The sequence below is a fragment of the Centropristis striata genome, chromosome 8 (genome assembly GCF_030273125.1).
Source record: "Centropristis striata isolate RG_2023a ecotype Rhode Island chromosome 8, C.striata_1.0, whole genome shotgun sequence".
Lineage (NCBI taxonomy): Eukaryota > Metazoa > Chordata > Actinopteri > Perciformes > Serranidae > Centropristis > Centropristis striata.
The window spans coordinates 27,290,881-27,314,323 of NC_081524.1; the positions used below are offsets into that span (position 1 = coordinate 27,290,881).

General features: G+C 40.7%; 1 protein-coding gene and 1 long non-coding RNA gene across 2 annotated transcripts in view; both read right to left on the reverse strand.

Annotated features, from left to right (window-relative positions):
- Positions 1-19,568, reverse strand: part of LOC131975856 (low-density lipoprotein receptor class A domain-containing protein 4-like) — a 137,216-nt gene extending 117,648 nt beyond the window's left edge. The window contains exon 1 of the mRNA XM_059338649.1: positions 18,900-19,568. Within this exon, the coding sequence (XP_059194632.1) occupies positions 18,900-18,939 (40 nt within the window). The 5' untranslated portion in view covers positions 18,940-19,568. The remainder of the gene's footprint in view (positions 1-18,899) is intronic.
- The window catches only part of LOC131975857 (uncharacterized), a 74,148-nt gene continuing 70,270 nt past the window's right edge, over positions 19,566-23,443 (reverse strand). Inside the window, exon 3 of the long non-coding RNA XR_009394763.1 lies at positions 19,566-19,652. This is a non-coding gene — a long non-coding RNA (uncharacterized LOC131975857). The remainder of the gene's footprint in view (positions 19,653-23,443) is intronic.

Genomic DNA, 23,443 nt, shown 5'->3' on the forward strand with positions numbered 1-23,443 from the left:
TCAGATTCTGATGAATTTCTACCGCTGCACTGTCGAGAGCATCCTCACCAACTGTATCTCTGTTTGATGGTACGGCAGCTGCTCTGCTGCGGAACGAAAATCGCTTCAGAGTGTGCTGAAATCTGCCCAATGCATCACTGGCTTCTCACTCCCCACCACTGAGGCTGTCCAGGGCAAGAGACATCTGCGGAGGGCGCGTAGCACTGAACACTTGAACATCTGCCTTCAGCCCCTGAACATCTGCACTGATCTGTTTAGCACTGTATTTATCCCAGTATTTATTCATATACTGTCAACTACACTTTATTTATAGTATTTAAACTACATGCTCTACCTATGTGCTATCTGCTGGATTGTATTTATTTTTATTACATTATATATATATATATCTATATATATATCTATATATATATCTATATATATATATATATATATATATATATATATATATATATATATATATATATATATATATATATATATATATGCACTTTACTGCCTTTTTGCACTTCTGGTTAGATACTAAATTGCATTTCATTGTATAAGTACCTATACTCTGTGCAATGACAATAAAGTTGAATCCAATCTAAAAAAAAAAAAAAGGCATGGTTTATGGACAAGAAAATAGGGAGTGATTTTGGACAGTTTTAGCCATGTTTTTATATAAAGTTGGAGAACATGAGGGAGAAAGTCAGACATGATCACATAATACAGGAATTGAATGCAGTGTTTTCTCTAGGTTTGTGAAAGAGGTGCACATATTTGGTCATGATGTAAGAAAGTCCATAAAAAAATTCCTCCAAGTATACTTTTAACATTTCTCAACAAAAATGCATACATACATACATACATACATACATACTTACATACAAAAAACTCATGTAAAACCATTGCATTTTGTATGTTAGTATTTCCAATGTACATAAAAAAGTTTTGACATGCATTTTTTTTATGAGTGAATTATCTTCATGATCTGTGAGAGGTAAAGAACACCATTGCACTAAATACTGATTGAAATGGCTAGTAATGGTGTTATTATAGAAATATAAACAATGTTTACTGGGATTTTTTTAGTTTCTGACACTTTTGGATAATTAAACGCTCCAGGTTATTGCTGTTCCTGAAAAACCGAACATAACAGGGGGGTTAAAGACAAACTTACTTTCTAAAGCAGGACCAACAGCTATTTCAATCAAAGTATCTTTGGTCATAACATGATTAAAAAATAACTTATGACCATGTATAAAATCCATGGGGTTCACCTTGAAATAAGACTGGCCTCCAATTCCATTGTTTAAATATCATTGCAGTTTATATTACATTAAGTATAATACACATTTATTACAATGCTAGTACACACTGCCAAATAGCCATGTTCTTCAAATTGCTAACTGTGAGTTGTCAAACTGTCCCCTTGGTCTCCATCACTCCTTCTTTCCTCATTCTGTGCTCTCTCTCTCTCTCTCTCTCTCTCTCTCTCTCTCTCTCTCTCTCTCTCTTTTGTCTCCTCCCTTCGTGCTTCTCCCATCATCATCTTCTCCTCTTCTTTTTTCTCCTCTTATGCTTGCCAAGTTTTTGACTCTGTCTCCCCTCTTCGCTCAAGTCAATTCAATTGGCTTTATTGGCATGACGTAACACTGTACATATTGCCAAAGCAATAATAATATTAATAATAATGCAAACGCTCCCTCTCTCCCCATGTCTTATCACTTCTCCCCTACTCCTCTATCCTTCTCTATACCCTAATTTCTTCTCCCCCCCTGTCTCCCCACACTTCTCATATCTCATACTCTCCCCTCTCTGGCTCTTCCAGGATAATTAAGCATGTCAGAGTTGTGCTGACTTGGCACAATTGACACCCATACTAAAGGTGAGAGAGGGAGAGAAGCAGTGACAGAAAGCAGAAAGAGGGAGAGAAGCAGAGAGAGACCTTCAGGCTGTGTCTTCTTTCTGCAGTCCAGACAGTGCATCACTATACTCTCTCTCTCCCTCTCTCTCTCTCTCTCTCTCTCTCTCTCTCTCTCTCTCTCTCTCTCTCTCTTAAACCCTAGAGGAATTATTATGAGGGAAACTCAAGTCAGTTGATGACAAGTATAGGTCAAAACCTAGTATATGGCTGACCGCATTCGGTCAACACAATTTAGCGATTTGAGTGTCTATGGTGTGAATATTTTGAATATAAGTAGTAAGTATGCTTCTCATCCATCTATCCATCCATTTTCCGCCTCTTATCCAGGGCCGGGTCGCGGGGGCAGCAGGTTAAGCAGGGCATTCCAGACGTCCCTCTCCCCAGCCACAACGTCCAGCTCCTCAGGGGGACCCCTGAGGCGTTCCCAACAAGACCCTAAGATACTTGAACTCCTTTGCTTGAGGCAGTACCTCTCTCCCCACCTAGAGGGGGTAGCCCACCGTTTTCCTGCAGAGAACTATGGCCTCAGACTTGGAGGTGCTGACTCTCATCCCAACCAACTCGGCTGCAAACCGCCCCAATGAGTGCTGGAGGTCCCGGTCTGATGAAGCCAAAAGAACCACATCATCTGCAAAAAACAGAGATGCAATTCTAAGGTCACCAAACCGGATCCCTTTCTCCCCCCGGCTGCGCCTTGAGATCCTGTCCATGAAAACCACAAACAGAATGGGAGACAAGGGGCAACCCTGGCGGAGGCCAACACCCGCTGGGAACGTGTTTGACGTTGTGCCAAGTATGCGGACACAGCTCTCACTTTGGTTATATAGGGACCAGATAGTTTGTAGCAACGAGCCCAGTACCCCATACTCCCGCAGTACCCCCCACAAGACTCCCTGAGGGACACGGTCATAAGCCTTCTCCAAGTCCACAAAACACATGTAGACTGGATGAGCAAACTCCCATGACCCCTCGAGAAGTCTCACAAGGGTAAAGAGCTGGTCCGTCGTTCCACGGCCAGGACGGAAGTCGCATTGTTCCTCCTGAATCTAAGGTTCGACAATCAGTCAGAGCCTCCTTTCCAGCACCCTGGAGTAGACTTTCCCGGGGACGCTGAGCAGTGTGATTCCACAGTAATTGGAACACACCCTCCAGTCCCCCTTTTTAGAAATGGGAACCATCACCCCGGTCTGCCACTCCACTGGCACTGTCCCAGACCTCCACCCGACACTGAAGAGGTGTGTCTGTCAACCATGACAGTGTCCAGAGCCTTCAGCATCTCAGGGCAAATCTCATCCAACCCTGGTGCCTTGCCACCGGGCAGCTTTTTGAATACCTCAGTGACTTCTGCCAGGGATACTGATGAGTCTTCCCCTGAGTCTTCAGACTCTGCCTCCTCCACAGAGGACGTGTTGGCTGGATTAAGGAGTTCCTCAAAGTGCTCTTTCCACCGTCTGACGACATCCCCAGGTCGGGTCAGCAGGTCTCCTCCCCCACTGAACACAGCTTGAGCCAAGCCCTGCTTTCCCTTCCTGAGTCGCCCGACGGTTTTCCAGAACATCCTTGACCCGAGTGTCCAAAACATGCAGCTGCAGATCTGACAATACGATAATAAAATCGATCATTGATCTTTGGCCTAGAGTGCTCTAGTATCAGGTACACTTATGTTCGAACATAGTGTTTGTTATGGACAAACCGTGACTAGCACAGAAGTCCAATAACAAAACACCACTCGGGTTTAAATCGGGCAGTCCGTTCCTCCCAATCACCCCCCTCCAGGTACCATCAATGTTACCCAAGCGAGTGTCTCCCAGAAGAACTATAGAGTCCCCAGGCTGTACCCCTTCCAGGACACCACCCAGAGACTGTTCTGTCTGTAAGCACAGACAAAGGGTCAGAGACCTTATGTACACCACTGTCTATTCACTGACATCATTCTTTAATGAATATCAGTTTTACTTGTCCTGCACTGTTGTGGAATATCGCATTATATATCTATCAAGTCCAATTAAAGAGACCCTGCAGCTCTTCAATCCATAACGGTGTTTTAAAGCATACCTTTTCAAACTGAGGCAGAGACTTGAGGCAAAGATACTGCCCGAGGTAAAATGTATTTCCTGATGCTGCCAGATGGTTTGCTGCACAGAGCCATCTGAGCAGTCATCATTAGAAACTGTTTGGAAAAAGGCATGCACTTTCAAAAAAACCTGGCAGGTTTTAAGTCTTCACCAATGCAGCTGATGTTTGTTAAGTAAACTATGGTCCCATTTAGAGTAAAACAGAAGATAAAGCAGGACATGCTTTAGGGCGTGGCTACCGAATGATGGACAGGTTGCTACCACAGTGCGCTGTATGTGTGTCTTAGAAATCTGACCCTTTCACGGTGTGTTTTCACTTCCCCAAAGTTAACTAGAACATTTTGGTCACTTAAAAATGTCAAAAAATCTTGTCTTGTTCAGTGTTGTACTAACAGAGTCAGCTGCATATGTCACCTCCGGAGTCTCGTAAATCCCTCTGGGGGCCTTTTTGTAATGGAGACACACAGATTGAGCGGACATTTGAGAGGGTGTGACTTTCCCAGCGGCCACTCTTCCCCCTAAAGGAAACACGGCTATTGATCTCATAAGTGGCCTCTGTGAACTCCAAATGACGGAAATCCATCGAGCGACGGAGAACTTCAACCGATGCATATAAGGTATGATGCTAGGTCTGCGCTGCTCAGCGATGTCCACAGTGCTGAACTTGGTGACGGCCCAGACACTGACAGCGGAGATTTCTCTCTCTCTAAAGAACATTCACTTATACACAAACAAAGACTGAAAGGATATAGATTTTCGGAGCGTCTCTCTCCATTAATTTAGTCCATAGTTAGGCCACCACGGAGGTTGAAGTTGACCATAAATGTCTCATTTTGTACGCTACATAACCAGTTTGATACTAATGGGAGATTAAAGAGACTGCTGCACAAGCTGTTTTGGTTGCTTAGTTACGGCAGGAAGTCCCAAGCACCTTGTATAAAAAGATGAAAGCGGAGTGCTATAGAACCGTGACAAGGAATTGGACGTCGTAGCCTGGTATAAATTCCGTATACCTACTAACAACCAATCAGATTGCTTGATTCAAGCTATCCATTATATAAATATATATTATATGGTGTGGTATCTATTTTTAAACATTTTCACCTGACAGATATCCGACTATGCTCAAAATGTGTAATTCAGTGTGCAGGACTGACTATTTTACCAAAGCTGTTTTCCAACAGCCTTGCACACTCCTTTTAAGACATCTGAGTAAAACACAATGAATGCCTTGAATTTTTTATAGTAATTCACATCGAGACCACAAAGACATGTAAAAGACATAGATTTCTTGGAGATAGATGGGGAAGGCAGTGTGGCGAATCCTGGTGCAGGCTTCAGTCAATCTTGGAAACTTATGTAACTCCAAGACAATTATTTAACTGATATGTTTGTTCACTGCTGGCATATTTATCAGACTACTGAGTAAAATTAGCCCCTTCTTCTAACTTGGTATGATTTTTGTGGTTGCCATGGTCACATGACAAGCAGCAGTGGCAAGCAGAAAGAGTGGCAAACCAACCCTGCTGCTGCCACCTTCTTTCGCAGTACGATATGTCTGTCATCATGTTTACATTGGAAACAGTGCAGTCTGCAGCAATATCAACTCTTTTTATGAATGCAACTTTGAGGATGAAAACAAGAAGGATGAGACAGAAGACTGTATGGCATATAGAAAACTATGTCTATATTTACAGTCATGGAAAAAAATATTAGACCACCCTTATTTTCTTCAATTTCTTGTTCATTCATCAAAATAGCTCATAGGAGTTTAATTTAAGAGGTGATATTTAGCCATTTTCCATGATTTTCTTGATCATGATTTTGGTTATTATCAAGAAAACCATTGAAAATCGCTAGATATCAGCTCTTAAATTAAACTTGTATGAGCTATTTTGTTGTTATCTTTATATTTGTTCAAACAAATGTACCTTTAGTTGTACCAGACATTAAAATGAACAAGAAATTGAATAAAACAAGGCTGGTCTGATATTTTATTCAATGACTGTATGTATATAGTAGTTCTGTAGTCCATACATTGAGGTCAAGGTCAATGAGTCCACATATAAAAAATGTTACACAAGCCAAACCTTTCATTCTGTATTGTTTTTTTTAACAACATAATATTCACTTAAACACCATATGATGATATGTTTTCTTATTTTCAAAGAGATGACAAGGATTGTATACATGTTTGTTTTTTTGTTGTTGTTGTTTTTTCCAAAATCAAATCAAATTGATGATGACGTTTGTCTTGTGCTTTTACTCTCATATATCAATTATAATTTAATATTCAAAACTATCACATCATATACACGGTAGCTCATAAAGTTGGAACAATTTCATTTTCAGACACAATCCTCTGTTAATTGTGGTTTCATTTCCATTGTGGTATATTTGGAAGAGACTGATTAATAAAGTTTTGAGAAGATATACACTTTATCTGTCAAACATAAATCACAGTGTCATAATAATTTTATGGAAAGCGACCGGTAAATATTATATTATAATATATATATATATTTACATATAGAAAACATATAAATGCATGTATAATTCTAATATGCATCACATGTAAGTAGGTTAGAATAAGTTAAACCCACAGTTCTGCTGAGTTTATGGGACTCTGCACTTTCTGCCTTGAGCTAATACATAATGAGGCTTACATGGATCTACATCCTTTTAGATATAAGATGGATGATATCTTTATCATGCTGAAATCACCTGACAGCAATAATGGCACAGTCTGACCTAGCCCTTTTCCCATTTTCTCCATGCACCTTCCTCCATAACAGACTTATCAGTGTATTACTCAGATGAGAAAGAAAATTTAAAAATGTTGGCTCTGTGTGTTTTGCAGCTTGAGGTGCTGAGAGAGCATCAGGTTAATATTCACTGGTTAGCGTTGACAGTGAGAAACCTCATAAATATGTCCTCAGGTTGCCTGCTCACTGTCAGCTTTATCACTCTGCCCACGCATACTCCCACACACACAAATAAGGTACAGACACACACGTGCACGCTTCGCAGATAAATACACATGAAACACACACTCACACAAATGCACACACAATAAAATAACCATGCACACACATGCTCGCACACACGCCCACACGCTACCTAGCCAACCTAGCAGAGGATCTCAGCAGGCTGGCAGCCCCAACAGGCTGAGCCAAAATAACGTCTTAAACTCAGTAACCTCAGCCATCATATCAACAACTGAATCAGAGCGATAGGCAGTCTGGTTGGCTGACTGTTCAGCTAAATAAAAATGAACACGCATTGAAAAAGAAGTGTCCTTGAGATGAGACGATAGTTCATACAGAAAATAGTTGTAAATCATTTCTGTTGTCCGTGCTTCTCTAGATTGCAGAATATAAATATTAACCAAGCATTAAGTATAGCACTTCTGCTAACTGGATGGCAAACATGAGACAGATTTAAAAAGAATGGTAAAAACAGATGAAGCAGGGGCTGCTAGTTTGGATCATGCTCTAACATTGATGGATCCTACATTTCCTATATTACAACATACAGTAATAGCGCCCTTTATTAGTCCCTGTCTGATAAACAATAGTTTACACTGTTTGTAATGCAGGCCACTTCTGTTATCTGTCCTCATCCTTAATGTTTCGGATATTTGATTGAACTGATGACATGCTACTGAAAATTTACTGAAAATGTTAATCTTTTGAAACTTTTGGGGTGTCCTTTATATACAACTTGTTACCATCTAGAGTGCTGTCAGTACAGCGACTACAAAAAAACCCCATAAAAAATTACAGATTCTGATTCAGATTTGTCAATAATTAATTGACAAAAAGGTCAAAAAGGTCTAAGCTTAATTTTCTGTACTCTGTGAATGGTTGACAAACCTTGCTCTTACACATGTGATTATATTTTGGAACTGTGCCATAGTGTCAGGACACAAACAGCAGCAAAGGAATGTGTCAAGTTTGAATGAATTGGCTGAATGCAGCTGAATGGAGAGTTGCTGCGATCTGAGGAATCAGTGGAATTTGGGGAGTGTCAATTGAGTTATTAATGTGAAGGCTGCTACACAATGACAGCAGCTTCAATAGTGCTACACTGACTACACTGTGCTAAAACACACACACAGGCAAACAATCATCAATATAAAACATACAGAAACACGCCTACATGCATACACACTCTGACCAACACATACAAATAGACATGGTCACAGACAACCACACACACACAATCACACACAGATGATTTGCTTATTTAGGTCACTGTAAACGTGGGCTGGGTGGATGTCTGACTGACTAGTAAATAAGCTGAATGGGAAGTAAATAAAGGAGACAAAATCAGACAGCAGCCAGCCATGCACAGAGAGACAAGGTAAACACACAAAAACACACACACACACACACAAGCACACTTCAAAAACCTGAAACATTATGTAATAAACATTTACATACTTATATACACACACACGTACACTGAAGAAGAAATTAGGCAGGGATGACTCACTATGTCTGTCTGATTTAGTGTTTCTGCCATAGACACCTACACACACACACACACACACACACACACACACAAAACTTGTAATTAAAATAAATAAATATGAATGTACATATGTTCACATTCACAGACATGCATGCAATTATCATGTTGTAAATCCTGCAATTATATTGGCCGAACATATGCATGTTCAAAGACACGTGCACGTGTGCAATTATCTTGTCATTGTACATTTTGCAATTATATCATACTAATATGATCAATCTGCATACATCATGCGCACATGCTCTAAGCTAGTATCATAAAGCAGGAACACTGCAATCAAAAAATGTTTTATTGCCAGATTTTTTTATTAAAAATATATTATTTTGGAAATCCAAAAAGTTTTTTTTTCTCACAATGCAAAAGATTTAAATGTGCAGTAATACATTTATAATTAATCTAATTTAAAATGTTTTTAATTGCAGTGTCAATAGATTTACTCTCAAAACTATTTTTTGATTGCAATGTGGAAATCTTTGCTTTCAAAGCTATTTACTATGATTACATATTAAAGAAACAAAAGTAACCCCATAGTTCAGCAGCTTCTACGGAGAGAGGAAATAAACAGAGGCTAAGAAGAAAAAAAAGTGAGAGTGACAGAACATGAGACCGTCATTCAAGAGTAAATCTTGGCCTGGCTTTTAGCTGTTAGTGAGAGTTTAGTGCGATTTAAGGCTGCAGAGAGATGCTGAGCTGGTCTTCCTGCTGTTGGATTAGGTAAGTAATATTAGCTGCCTTGCTATGTGTTGTGTTGTTTCACTTGTTATATGTTCGGCTGTGTGAGCCCAGTTGTTGACTGTGTTTTCCTCGGTCTCTGAGCTGCCGGGATGCTGCTCTGTGGCTGCCCTGCTGTGTTTCATGCTTGGCATTTGTGTTTGTTCTGTAACTATCACCTTGCCTGCATCAAAGAAAACAATAATTGATTTTGCTTTATGGCACATGACTGGGCTGTTTACAGTTATTTTATTCGACGGTTTGAATCCCAGGACTGACAGGTCAAGGACTGAAAGGCCCTTGAGCAAGTCACCTTACCTCTCCCGCAACACTAACAAGAATAAACAGTAAGTTACGTACATCTGCACAAAGGGAAAGCCTGCCCCAACTATCTTTCAATATACAGAGGGCTTGTTTTATTTGTGGTAAGGACGCTCATAAAGCACAGTGACGAAGCATTATTGTAAAAAGACACATATGTTATGTCTCACTGATAAATACACTGACGTAGTATTCATAGCATTACAAAAACAAGCTTGCATTTGTTGAACGTTCCGGGAAATCACACTTTGTGTGTTCTGGGAAAAGTCCATTAGTCATGCATTAGGAGAAGATGTCCAACACAGAGAGAATAAGACAGATGCATGATTTTGAAACAACACCTCCACAGACACTTCAATCTGATTCCCCAGGCTGTGTAAATAATAAGAACTGAGTATGTCGAAAAATAAAGTACATTCTCTGTTAGCAGTGATCAGCTCTCAGTCTCCAATGCATAGTGAATAGGTGTGTTCATTCAAGAGCTCATAGCACCAAACATGTTGATGAACCATCTTTGAAACAGAATCTTTGTGCAATCACAATATGTCACAGTCTCAATGCACAGTGCTGCCACATTCAAGATGCTGAGACGCTGGACTTAAACACTGCAGTCTGAACAGCAGCAGACAGAAAAGGTCTAGTGTAGAAGCTCATCTCGAATACCCTTGAGAAGCAACAGAATGTTCCAGCTTGGAACAAGAGGATTTAAGAGAATAAAATTTAAAGCTTTTTCAGGCTATTCTGGGAATCAATTACCTGAGCAAAGCAACTGGATTCTCGCTATATCATAAGGTCGTGCGAGAATCGCGCAATCACAAGGTGGCTAATCCATCTTGTCACTCTCCAAGTTCTGTGTTTGAGTCAAACAAATTGAGGTTCTGACCAATCAGCATCCTGTGAGGAGCTACTCAAAGCTACTCAAAACTAAAACTTTGTGACAACACAGAGGGTTAATTCTACAGAACAATGGCAGCTCCTAAAGACGTTCGCATCGATGGGAGTACCGGTTCTTTGTACCAATTGACAAAAAGAGGGAACATATAAAATGTAATCATCTTATCACTTGATTGTCAGGTATGATTCAAGTCAACACCTTAATCATAATACATCAAATATTCCCACATCACTTGAATGTAGCATAAAACAGACACATTCAATAAGAGAAGGGGAAGTTTTGGGCACTTTTGCCAAAAATGGGGAAAAAAATGTTTTTTCCTCTTAACTGGGACTCATCTGTGATGTCAGAAACTTTGCTCTGGTGCTCTGAACCTCTTTCCTTGTTGTTTTTTACACCAAACTGTGTCCCATATGAGGTGCTCAACTTCAGTCCACCATTGTGTCTATTTTAAACAGCTCTCTGACCAGTGGTACGCTGGCATGCTCTACTACACAAGAAGACAAGAAAAAACACTCAGATTCTTCATCCCATAGCTACAATATTCCTCTCACTTGGATTTTGTGTATTTTGTGCTTAAATGTTATTTTCAGCTGTTTGTGTGAGAATACAGTGTTAGACTACTTCATTTACACTGTAGTGCAGAAATATTACCCAGCAGATCATGCAATTTTAATTGATTGCCGGAAGCATGTGTGTGATTGTGTGTTTGATGTTGGAGGCTTGTCATCTCTTGATCATCTTTTAACAACATGCTTTTGTTCATGATACACAACTCGTCCTCTTCCTCAACACTCATCACCTGTTGGGTCCCACGAGGCGAGCTGCCTGCTCACACTCTGAAACAAGCTGTCTTTGCAAAGCCATGTGGGTTGCTCAGTTATTATTCCTCTTTAAAACAAGCTTTCTGAGCCACAAGTAGCCCAACAGGTGCAGACACAAACCCCTGTGAATAGAGTTACAACCAATCGGAGCAACTGACATGTAGCACGTAGCACTGAGTTGGGGCAGTGCTTAGTCTGTTTTCAAGAAGGACAAACATTGTTGCTATGTCCCAATTTTCTCAACCACAAATAAACAGTTACTAGAATATGTTTCTGAAAACATTTGAGGTGAGACATAGGCGATGCAGTAAGACAATCTTGGTTCATATTTGATCAGCACTGCCCAGTTTGACAGTCTGATCTGAGTTTTGTGAGCTGCACTGACATCAGTCATCTTATCAAACCTCCTGATTGGCCTGTCAGGGGCCACAGCGGCTGAAAGTCAGTCTGAATGTGAGAGTGACCAGACTCACCTGCCAGAACAAATACAAATGAGCTCTGCAGATCTGTCTGGTTTGCAGGCCAGAGAGCTAGTTGCTGCCCCCAAAATCTCGAGCCCCTGCCAACATGTCCGGATAAGACGGTCCAATGAACCCACAGAGATTAAGCTGATTTGACAACCAACACCTTACAAGACAGCAAATAAGCCCATTCTCTGAAATGTCCAAGCAATGAAACTTTAGAAACTGTGTCGTAATTACTGAATTCCAAACTTTAATCCCTTGCTGTCTGGTCAGACCAGAAAGTGGCACGGCTACATTTGATCTCACAAAATAGACGGTGATGGAAACTTGACATTGTGACATGTCAGACTTGCATCGAATGAAGTGTGCATAATTTCACCAATGCATAGACAAGTACAAAGGTAGACAGACAGATATCCAGCGTGTCTGAGGCCTCAGCCCCAGGCAGCAGGCAGGCAGGAGGTCCTCATCTCATAACCCGCAGCTGTCAGTCAGTTTATGGATGGGCAAGGGCTCCACATTAGTACAGCTCAATACGGATTGACTGTGGTGGGAGACCACAGTGCGAGACGTAGCAGAGGAGGAGGGGATGACAGACAGAGTGAGATAAATGGAGATGGATGAAAAAGTTGAACTATGAGGGAGAGGCAGAGGGAGAGAATGTGTCAAATGCAGAAAAGGAAAAGACTGGAGCATGAGAAAGAGGTAGACGGACTGGGCTTGAGACTGACTCTGCAGTATTGTCTCTCTGTATAGCCACTGCATCAAGGGGGTTGTTGGAAAATGTCAGTTTTTTTGGTAACTAATGATAGGACATTGCTCTTTCTTCTAGGTGGACCTGACGTCGTTTGAAATATCATTGAATATTTTTCATTGAGCTTATCAACCACCATCGCAATCAAGCAGATTCCAAACATAATCTAATTCAATATGGGCTTAAATTTGTCTCATTAATACTTGTAAACACACAGGGGGTGATCTACAAATATTTTTGATTTGCACACGTGTTTTGCTATCCACAAATACAAATTTCTAATTTGTAACTTGTATTTTGGTTTTTACAAATACGAGTGTACTTGTAAATATATTGTGTTTTTGTAAATACACAATTTTCCATTTGTAAAAACAAAAAAGCCATTTGTAAAACTGAAAATTCTGCTTGTGAAGTGTGACTCAGCATTTGTGGATCACCAATCACACACACGCATCTCTTTCCTCACTTGCGTATTTTTGAGACGTTCTTGTCGCAGATCCACACAGATCCACAAGCAAGAAGCCCCTGGCTGCAGCCTGCAGATCGGGGCGGAGCTCAACGGACGTTGAGGTGGGTGGAGTCAAACGTTGAGCTGGGTGGAGTCAAACGTTGAGCTGGGTGGAGTCAAATGTAGAGCTGGAGGAGTATGTTAGATTTACTCAACGGCACCACTTATTAATGACAGCGCGAAGCACCGTTCGGTTGTTATTACTGGCCGCATATAAACAAATAAGGAGCATATATATATTTATATTTTTGTTTGTAATGACTCAAGTAAAGAAATGAGGACTATTAGTTTTATATGGAATGACTATTCAGCATTCACAAGTATAGTTCATTTTGACTGACATGACATAAGCAATGATAATGTTATAAAACAGCAGAGAGGAAAGAGATGCGTGTGTGTGATTGGTGATCCACAAATGCTGAGTCACACTTCACAAGCAGAATTTTCAGTTTTACAAATGGCTTTTTTGTTTTTACAAATTGTGTTGTGAAAATTGTGTATTAGTACACTCGTATTTGTAAAAACCAAAATACAAGTTACAAATTAGAAATTTGTATTTGTGGATAGCAAAACACGTGTGCAAATCCAAAATATTTGTAGATCACCCCCTGTGTGTTTACAAGTATTAATGAGACAAATTTAAGCCCATAAATTCAGAGTAAATGCCACTCGAGTCTACAGACGATGGTATCACATTTGTTGTGTGTACATGGTTTGTTTGTTGTATTGTTGTTAAGAAAGAATGTGATGGGAGCAAAAAAATGTTTTCCAGCACTGGTAACATGACCTTGGTCTGCATCTGCCTGAGCAACTTAACACTCTCTTCATTCCAAACATCACCTGAGAAGGCAAAACATACAATAACAAGCTCACAGTGGAAATCATTGTGGATTAAAATACCCTGAACACAGATGCAGACAGACACACAAACCCAGCTGGGCTGAGTGAAAGGCCAGACACGTGTGTGTGTGTGTGTGTGTGTGTGTGTGTGTGTGTGTGTGTGTGTGTTCTTGTACTTCCTACATAGTGAGGACCGGGACAAGTTTTTAACCAACAGAGTGAGGACATTTTGGCCGGTCCTGACTTCTTTAAAGGCTTGTTTGAGATATCAGACTTTGTTTTTCATTTGGTTGTGATGGTGAGGGTTAGGTTAAGGGTTAGGGTGAGGGGCTGGGGAATTCACTATTCCAATGAGGGCCTCCACTAAGGTAGAAGTACAAGGATGTATGTGTGTGTGTGTGTGTGTGTGTGTGTGTGTGTGCGTGTGTGTGTGTGTGTGTGTGTGTGTGTGTGTGTGAAGATTTGAAGTGCTTTAATAAAACTCATAATCATATATATGCCTCTATATCAAGAGCAGTGTTGGGGAAAGTTAATTTTAAGACTAACTAGTTACTTTACTGTTACTCTATATTGAAAGTAACTAATAAAGTACTTTCAAAGTTACCTTTTTTTGGCTGACTGTATTTGCCGCTATAAGTGAATTGTATAACTTCCAGTGATTCTGTGTACTCATAGTGTTTGCTTGCTGCTCTCGCTATATACAGTTAACTCTGTTAAAGTTACACATTATATCGGATGATTGTCTGCTTCATTTACACCTAGAGTCATGGAAAAAAATATTAGAACATTGTTTTCTTAAATGTCTTGTTCATTTTAATGCCCGGTACAACTAAAGGTATATTTGTTTGGACAAATATAATGATAACAACAAAAATAGCTCATAAGAGTTGATTTAAGAGCTGATGTCTAGCCATTTTCCATGGTTTTCTTGCTAATAACCAAAATCATCTAGCCATTTTCCATGGTTTTCTTGATAATAACCGAAATCATTATCAAGAAAACCATGGAAATTGCTAGATGTTATTATTCCACATGAAGTAAACATAGGCATAATAAATTCCTGGGTGAAGCCTGCCTGCTGAAGGCACACATGTAAAATTATTGTCACAATTATCATTAGAAAAATGGCAACTTCAACTATTTGTATAATACGTTTTAGTCTGAAATTAAGTATGGAAATTACTGATATGTGTACATTTATTACATTTCCGTATTCCCCACTAGGCTGAATGTTCAGTTTAATTACCTTACAACAACAGATAGTCAGTCAGTGCAGTTTTCTGTCAGCTCACAGAGTGAGATGTCTGTCTTGGAGATGCCATCTTCCTCAGAATAAAGGTTCTGTCAACCGCTCTGTACTCTTGGTCGTTTACACGATTGAGCGAGCTTCAGCTGCAAGTCAAATTGCTTTGACAAATCAGTGGTGAGTGGATGTGTGCTCTGGTTAACATTGCCAATGGAAACATCACAGCAGGACTCCAAACTCTCAGCAACCAAAGAGAAAATGGCAGAATGTGAAATTCACTGCAGCAGCCTGAAAATCCAGACTGCGAGGCTACATGAGAGGAAGCTGCTGAAAATGTCATCAGTCACCTTCATGCGTGCATTATCTGTATAATTCTGTCGGTGTAAGACAGACAACTGCTCAGGGCCCCAGGCTTTTAGGCGGCCCCCGAGGGGTGACAAACTTAAGTTGCTATGGAGTTAACTCCATAGCAATGTCTCAAAATGTGGCAGCCACAGTGACCACAACCCTCTCCTCCCTATTAAACAACCAATTGATGATTTATTATTTCATCTCATTAGGAAACCTCCCTGATAGTGATGCGCACAATTCTCAAACCCAGTTATGAGAGCCAATCTTCCACATCCACCCAGCAAAAATATGTGCTCATCATATGTGCCCATTAAACCGAAAAAACCACCAACTGTATGCCTTATAATAGAAGCACAATGGCGTATCAGTGTCTCTGTGTGTGAGTGAGAGCCAGAGAGAGGGGAGGAGATGGCAAGGTAGATTTACGTGCAATGTTTCTGTAACTTATTAATAACTAACGTTTCTTTGTCATTCTTGAGCTCCTTTTCCATATCAAATGCAGTGCAGTAAAAAGTACAATATTTCCCTCTGAGATGTAGAGAAATATAAAGCTGCATAAAATAGAAATACTTAAGTGAAGTACAATAGCCATATTGTACTTAAGAATAGTACTTGAGGAAATGAACTGGGTTACTATTTCTATTTTTTTGTGTTGAATTCAAATTAAGAAGTAGATTAGAATCAGGTTAAGAAGTATTGTTTTTTGCATACAAGGAATTTGCTTTGGTAATTTGGTGCAAAGACAACAAATGACTCAAAACATTTCTTAAAAACAATAGCTGTGGGCTCTGGATGGGAACGAACATGTGTTTGCATAATATGCATATATATATTGCATTGCATATAAATATTTGCATGTTGGGACGTTATTTTCTGGTGTGAGGCCAGTTGTTTCTTCCATATCAGTTATTTCAATCTCTGGCATTTTTATTCGGGATTCATTTTAGTCTGGTTTATTTGCAACATTAATTTACTGCTTTCAAAGAAAACGACAAGAAATGGTTGTGAGATTTTGGCATGCAAACTTGCTTGATTGCAAAATTGTATAAATATATATATATATATATTTTTTTTTTTTATATAAATATATTTATACAAAAACTCTAAATGTTAGCACACACGTCATTATACATACACCTGTGGTTCGCAGTTGTAAAAAAAGCTTACGTTTATAAGAATTTAGGGTATAAAACCACTGACCTAGGTTTGGGGCAAAAACCTTCCTGGTTAGGCATTATAAAAGACAGTTTAAACTGTAAATGCCTGCAGTGAAGTATTTATGAGGGTAACGTGAGCCACAGAAGTTACAAAAAATGTAAGTTAATTAAAACTTGCTTCTGTTTTCACATGGGACGCAAACCCTGTTCTCCTGGGTGAAAGTCCACTGTTTGTTCGCATCCACCTCCCTATGTCAGCAAGGTGGCGGTGGAGGACAGTCTAAAACGTAAATATGAGTCGTATTTTGCTACCTATACAAATTACTTATCGCCTGAACTAGCGCAGAGGTCCATTAAGTGATCATGTTTTAATGAGAAGCTGTTCAGCTCAGGCTGCAGGCAGCACAGTGCCTATTGATTTGACTGTGGGCAGCTTTCCTCTATGCAGTGCTCTGATATTCTAACCTGAAACACAATGACCTGTATAATTACTTCACGAGTCAGCAACAAACAGACAAGAACTGTCTATGATATTAATAAAGGATAGGATTAGCTTAGCTAAGCTTAGTTGCAAGTGTTTACATGTTGTTTACATGTATCACAGACAGGAACTGTTTATTATATAATTGAAGGAAAGGAACAAATAGCTTAGCTCAGCTGCAAGTGTTAAAGTTATTATTTGTTAAAAAACTTCAGTGACTTTGCAGAAGAGCTGTTCAACAAACATTTAAGGCTCACTTCCTCTATTGAGCTGAACAAGACAATTTGGCGATAGGTCAAAAGAGCACATTGTGCCCTTATACTGAACCTTTCCGGAAAACCAGTTAGAACTAGATCAGGGTGCAGATATTTCAGTAAGAAACATACATACAAGTATCGACACCATACGCTTCAAAAAAGGGAACTAAGAAAGGGAAGGTGTCCAGTTTTGAAATGAAATATTGCCCCAACACATATTGCACAGCCACTCACCCTGGGACAGTCAATGTGTAAACCTAACCAAACTGTAAGCACTTCACAACATGAACAAAGTGCGGGATGCTATTTCCTTCCATTCCTATTTGAGGAAGGAACAAATGACCTAGGACTTGAAAATGTTTGATGATGAAATAAGATGACGTCATTTGATGGTCATTTCCATAAAAATCTGTAATGCAATCCAGCATTCAACAACAAAAAGAGGCAAAAATGTATAATCTTTCCTAGAGTGACACACAACATGGGGGTCCTCTCCTGGAACTTCAGGATGTAGCTATAGCCTTTATACCAATATTCCACATTCCAGGTTCTGTGCTTTAAGGTTTTTCTCGATGCCAGGCCAGAGAATATCCAACCTACTGACTTCCTGGTTGATATGCCTGAAACTGTCTTGATAAAGAAAAACACATTTATGGGAAAGATTTATTCCTAAACACAAACATGCCACTCCTATGTATGCTAGCATTGCCCTGATGATGTTCTGGAATGATTTTCTGGGTTGATTTGAAATATATGTGTACACTGGAAGAACCCCCGCTCTTTGGGATTGTTGACAGATCACATATGAGTAACAGTCACTTGTTTCCTGCCAAATCTGGCCTGTCCAGTTTTCAAACAGTAAACATAGAGGAAAAGGCTGCAAAGATGGACACCGGCTAGATTATGATTCTGACCACAAGGACAAGCAAGAATATCTTCACGCCCATCTCCATCTCTACCTTAAACACCGGATGCGGTTTATGGATCTTCTCTGTTGGCCATACTGGCTCGTGTGCAGGCGTTCGATGGTGAGCTAGGTGGACTCCATGCCCAGATTGGTTTCCAGCTGGATGTTGGGAGTTATCGTGTCCTCTGTTTGTTTGTCCTTCGCCAAGACTTGGCTGCAACCTGGATTGGTTTATCCGGATAACTATTTTTCAATGTGCTGAAATCTGTATTTTTACTTTATGATGAATCAATCAGAAGTTGAAGGAACTGCACTTGAAGAGTGCCTTTGTATGAGTTTTACCTTGTGTGATTTTATGTGAAAAACAAATTGAATTAAATGTAATGGATCAAATAGAAACATTTAAAATCCTGACTCAAGTCTGAATACTTTTTTGTGTAGTCTTCCTTTGTTGCATTGTTGAACTTCTTCATATTTGAATCATCACATTTTTCTTTCACATTGACATCTTATATATGTCTATATATACACATAAACACACAAACAAGCACATAACATATACACACACCTACATGCACGCACATACACACACACACATACACACACACACACACACACATACACACACACACACACACACACAGCTGTACATTATGAGTGTACCTTTAAAGGCATTTGTGGCTGGTAAGTCAGTTTCCTGCATACTGCTCCTTCCCACGCTTTGCCAGCTGCTGCCAATGCTGCGATGGATGCCAGAAGACAAACCTTAACCATTCCGAGTCACAGCCACTGGGGGGAGGGAGGGTGGCCGAGAGGAAGGGGTGGCGCCTGCCAGTCGCACTGCCATCCTGCTTCATCAACAGTCCATGTGCATGGATAAAAGGCCACCGTCTGTTTTACTCTGCAACAGGCGACTGTCACACAGTCACTAGTGTCACAGCTGATAACTAGCCTGTGTGGTAATTTAACTGTCTTTTGAGAGTGTTACTACTGCAGGCTGTATAGGACTTGGGCAATGTTGTGATGGCTCAGAGAAAAAAGGAGCACAAAATGTGGTGGTCAAACTGAACTCCAAGCCCGAGGCCCTCAGACATGGCCAGTACTCTGGATTATTGGCTCTCAATTTTTTTTAACCTAACAGACTGCAGGTGAGCTTCTCAGCCTCTTTTCTGTCTGTGAGCTAAGAATCTATATATGTCTCAGTTTGTCTGCCTCTGTCGCCTCCACAGCCTGGTTTGTCTCTTAAACTCAGCTCTAATCTGCATGCTGTCTCCTCCGATTCCCCGAGCTCTTCTGCTCGCTTGTTTCTGTGTTTTTTTTGCCGTCCTCTCTTTCTTCTCTTACGTCTTTTGTCTTGTTGCTGCAGTCCCAAGCTCAGCACGGAGGCAGTGAGATGCTCTCACACTGGCACCACAGCTAGAAAAGAGAAAAAAAACACAGACAAAAGGAGAAACTCAGTGAATAAAATCATGAGATACCAAAAATAACAAGCAAGATAGATACACCCAAGCAAAACATAGTAAGTTGACCAGTTAAGAAAAGTACACAAAAACAGCACATTCACCGACTCCCACACAAAAAGCAGAGGACTAACCACGGTGTGGGTCTCAGACTGGATAGCAGGTGGGTGGCTGGCTGGCTGGCATGGCCCCCTTTAGTTCCTCTAACCCACTAGGTTCTTACATGAAAGGGAAAGTTTTTCCTTTAAGCCAAGTGCTGCCTGTGACCCTATTTCACAGAGCAGGGGAAAGATAGAGCGCCACATGTCAGTGTGCAGCTTTGAAGTCTGCCTGATAAACAGCTGGAGGAGGCTATGGTTAAGGAAACAACAAAACTTTATTTACATTTCAAAAGTGCCAAGTGCCACTTTTGTGTGTGTGTGGTTTTTGTCTGGGAAACTAATTTAGTCCAACAGAGAGGAGGGGGGAGGCGGGGTTGGGGTGTCAGAGGAAGACAGCTTTTAGTAAAAGAGTAACAACAACTACTTTCTGTTGTAATTAAGAACATGGAAAGTAAAATAAGGGTGTAGGAGAGGAAGCTCATGTGTGCTGGGAGAAAGCAAGAAAAGGCAGATGTTAAAAACAGAGAATAAGAAGAAAAATCCTGTAGGAAGAGGAAAATAAAAACAACAAAAAGCAACAAAAAAGAGAAAAGTAAAAGATTTACAAAGATAAAGAAAAAGAGAATTGACACGAGACGAGAGAAGGTAGGAATGAAGGGAGGAATCGGTTGATGGAAAAGCAGACAGACGGTAAACAAACACACCTTGTCTGAGGTTTGGAAAGGCTCTACAGAGCTCAGTTAGCTGCTCTTATCTCAGCTGCATTTGCCTGTTCTTATCAAGGCTTATCGCAGGACGGATACCCACAGCAGCTTGTGCCCTGACAAATGTAAAAGTAGAGGTGAGAACTGGCATGACGGGATATTTACCTATCATGTGCCTCACTAATCATTCATCATTTCTTCTGATGGTGATTAAGCAAAACAAGTGTCAATGATTTTGGGGAAGTCAGGGAGAGGAAAGATAATAAACAGGAGATGAAAGAAAATAAAGTCCAGGAGAGAAGAGGAAGGGAAAAAGAGAAGACTGATTGATTACAGCGTTGGAGCAGAATTATCACAGATTAATCCTCTGTTTGATATTAAGAGGAACAGCCTGTGAATCTGAGACAAGATAAGTGAATGTGAGAGTGTGCGTGTATAAGTCTGATCATTTTAAGTCTATCCTTGCTGAGGCCAATAAGTTCACAGACTGAAAGATGATGCAGCAGTTTTAGGGCTATCTGGACTGTCTCTTCAGAGAGTCGCAGTATTAACTAAGCCTGTTTTACAAATTATTTCACCTTTTGTGAGTCGAACAAACAGCAGACTCTCACCCAGGAGAACAGGATTTGTGTCCTGTCTGAAAACAAAAGTACACAACTTCACTTCCGGCATTTACGTACATTTATTTACTGTTTAAATTGTCTTTTATAACGTCTTGCCAGGAAGTTTTTTGCCCTTAACCTAGGTCAGTGGTTTTGTGGCATAAATTCACAGAAACTGCAGCATTGTTTACAACCACAAACCGTACATGTATGTATAATGACGTGGTACCATGAGATGTGAAACACTCATTTTGAGAAACGCTCATATGTGTTGTTGGGTGGTATTGACAAACGTTCTATTCTGTCATTTAGGTTGGAGATCTTGTTGTAACAGTTGTATGTATTATGTAGTGTTTTCCATTAATTACCTAGACTGTGGCGGCCTGCCGTAGTCTCATGTGTTGCGCTAACGTCACATTTAAAGCTACTGAAAATATATTTACACTATTAATAATATAAAGTTAAATACTAGCAACCTGTACGGGCCGGTCAGAGGTGGTCCAACCACACTGTTGCATACACCGCTCGGTAGCCATGAGCTAACATCAGCTAACAATTGAAGTTGTGCTAATCCCAAAAAGTTCAACTCTGTATACCGTTAGTGTTAATCACCAATTACTTCATGTTGCAAAACACATGCAGCTTTCAAAATAAGAGCACATAGATGTGTTAGCAGAATCCACCACAGAATTTACAAGAGGACTGTCAAAATATGATTCCTTAAATATAACACAGTTGAGCTTATAGGACTTGATATTACAATCCCTTATTTGATCAGCACTTGGTGATGAGTGGGGTAGGGGTAATTGCTTCACCGGGGTCTTCAGGTGGGCACCCTGCTTCACTGATGTTTTGTTGATAAGTCCGCGACATCTCCACAGGGCTCAATGGCGACACCTGGTGTGCCCCTGATGGTCATTTTGCAGCCCAGTTGGGGTCCTTCCTCTTGATCCACAGTCAGCTGCTGCCTTGCTCGGCAGCCTCTGACAATGATCTGATGGCTTGCTGAAAGGCCTGTCCTCGCACTCCCATCCCCTTCAGGAGCTTGACTGTGGACGTGGCAACAAAGCCTCTGCATCCGACCTCAACAGGAAACACATGGGCCCGCCAGCCACGTTGTTCTGCCTCTGCTGCTATGTTGGAGTACTTCAGGCATTTGCGTTCATATGCTTCACTGACTGCAGCATCCCATGGTACAATCAGTTCTACAATGAAAAGCGATTTCTGCAAGGTTGACCACAAGACCAGGTCCGGCCTGAGATTAGTTGTGATGATCTCAGGCGGAAAGACGAGCTTCTGGTCTAGATCAACCTGCATTTTCCAATCCCAGGCATTGTCCAGGAAGGTCGCTCCCAGCTAGTCCATTGGCCCTGTTTGGACTGCGAGACTGTCTTTGCACATCTTGCTACCTCTTTCTGCTGTGGGAACTCAGCCACCACTTGCTTTCTCTTCTGGGTTGATGTTGCCTTGTGCCATGTGGGTCGGCTTGTTCCGAGTCCAAACCCACCTAGTCCATGCTGCACCTGTCTTACAATGTCTCCATGTCTGAGAGCAGACTTTGCTTGCTCTACAGCCTCAGTTGGGATCCATTTCCTGCCAGTTGCCAGTATAGAGGCAGCCGCTCGAATCGCGTCATCTTGAGACTTGCTCAGGGTCATGTTCAGCCTCACTTTGGTGCATTTGTACTCCTCTGTGAGGCTAGAGACAGGCAGTTTCAGGGCCCCATGCCCATACAAGCCGATATTGCTGAGGCAACGTGGAAAAGACCAAGCCACTTCTTGATGTAAGAGCTGACTGTCCTCTCCAGCTTCTCGACTTTGGTTATGGGGATCTCATAAACTGTTAGAGGCCACATCAGGCTGGGGAGCAATCCAAACTGAAGACACCACAGTTTCAACTTGCCAGGAAGCAAGGTCTTGTCGATGCTGGCAAGGCCTTTGATTGTTTTTCTTCCCTCAGCTGATTGCTCTGGTCTGAGTCTTTGAGGTTCTCGTTGTACCAGCACCCTAGGCTCTTAACAGCTCTGACATACACACAAGAACCCTTACTTTCCTTTACAATAATTCCCTACATGTTTACAATCAGGTAAGCAAGCTCATTAAAATATGCAATGATTAAGAGCAGTGTATATGATGGAATAGGGGCATTTGAATGTGCAAGAGGCCACCAAATTTGGGCTTTTATGGAAAAAAAATGTACTGTATCCCCGGACTGAGAAAAATGTTGTGTGAGGTGATAGCTCACTTTTAACTGACACATTTTAAACAACTGTAACAACTACTGCATTATTATACTTTTTTCTTTGCTTTGGCTTTAATCATATAATAATCTAAAAGTATA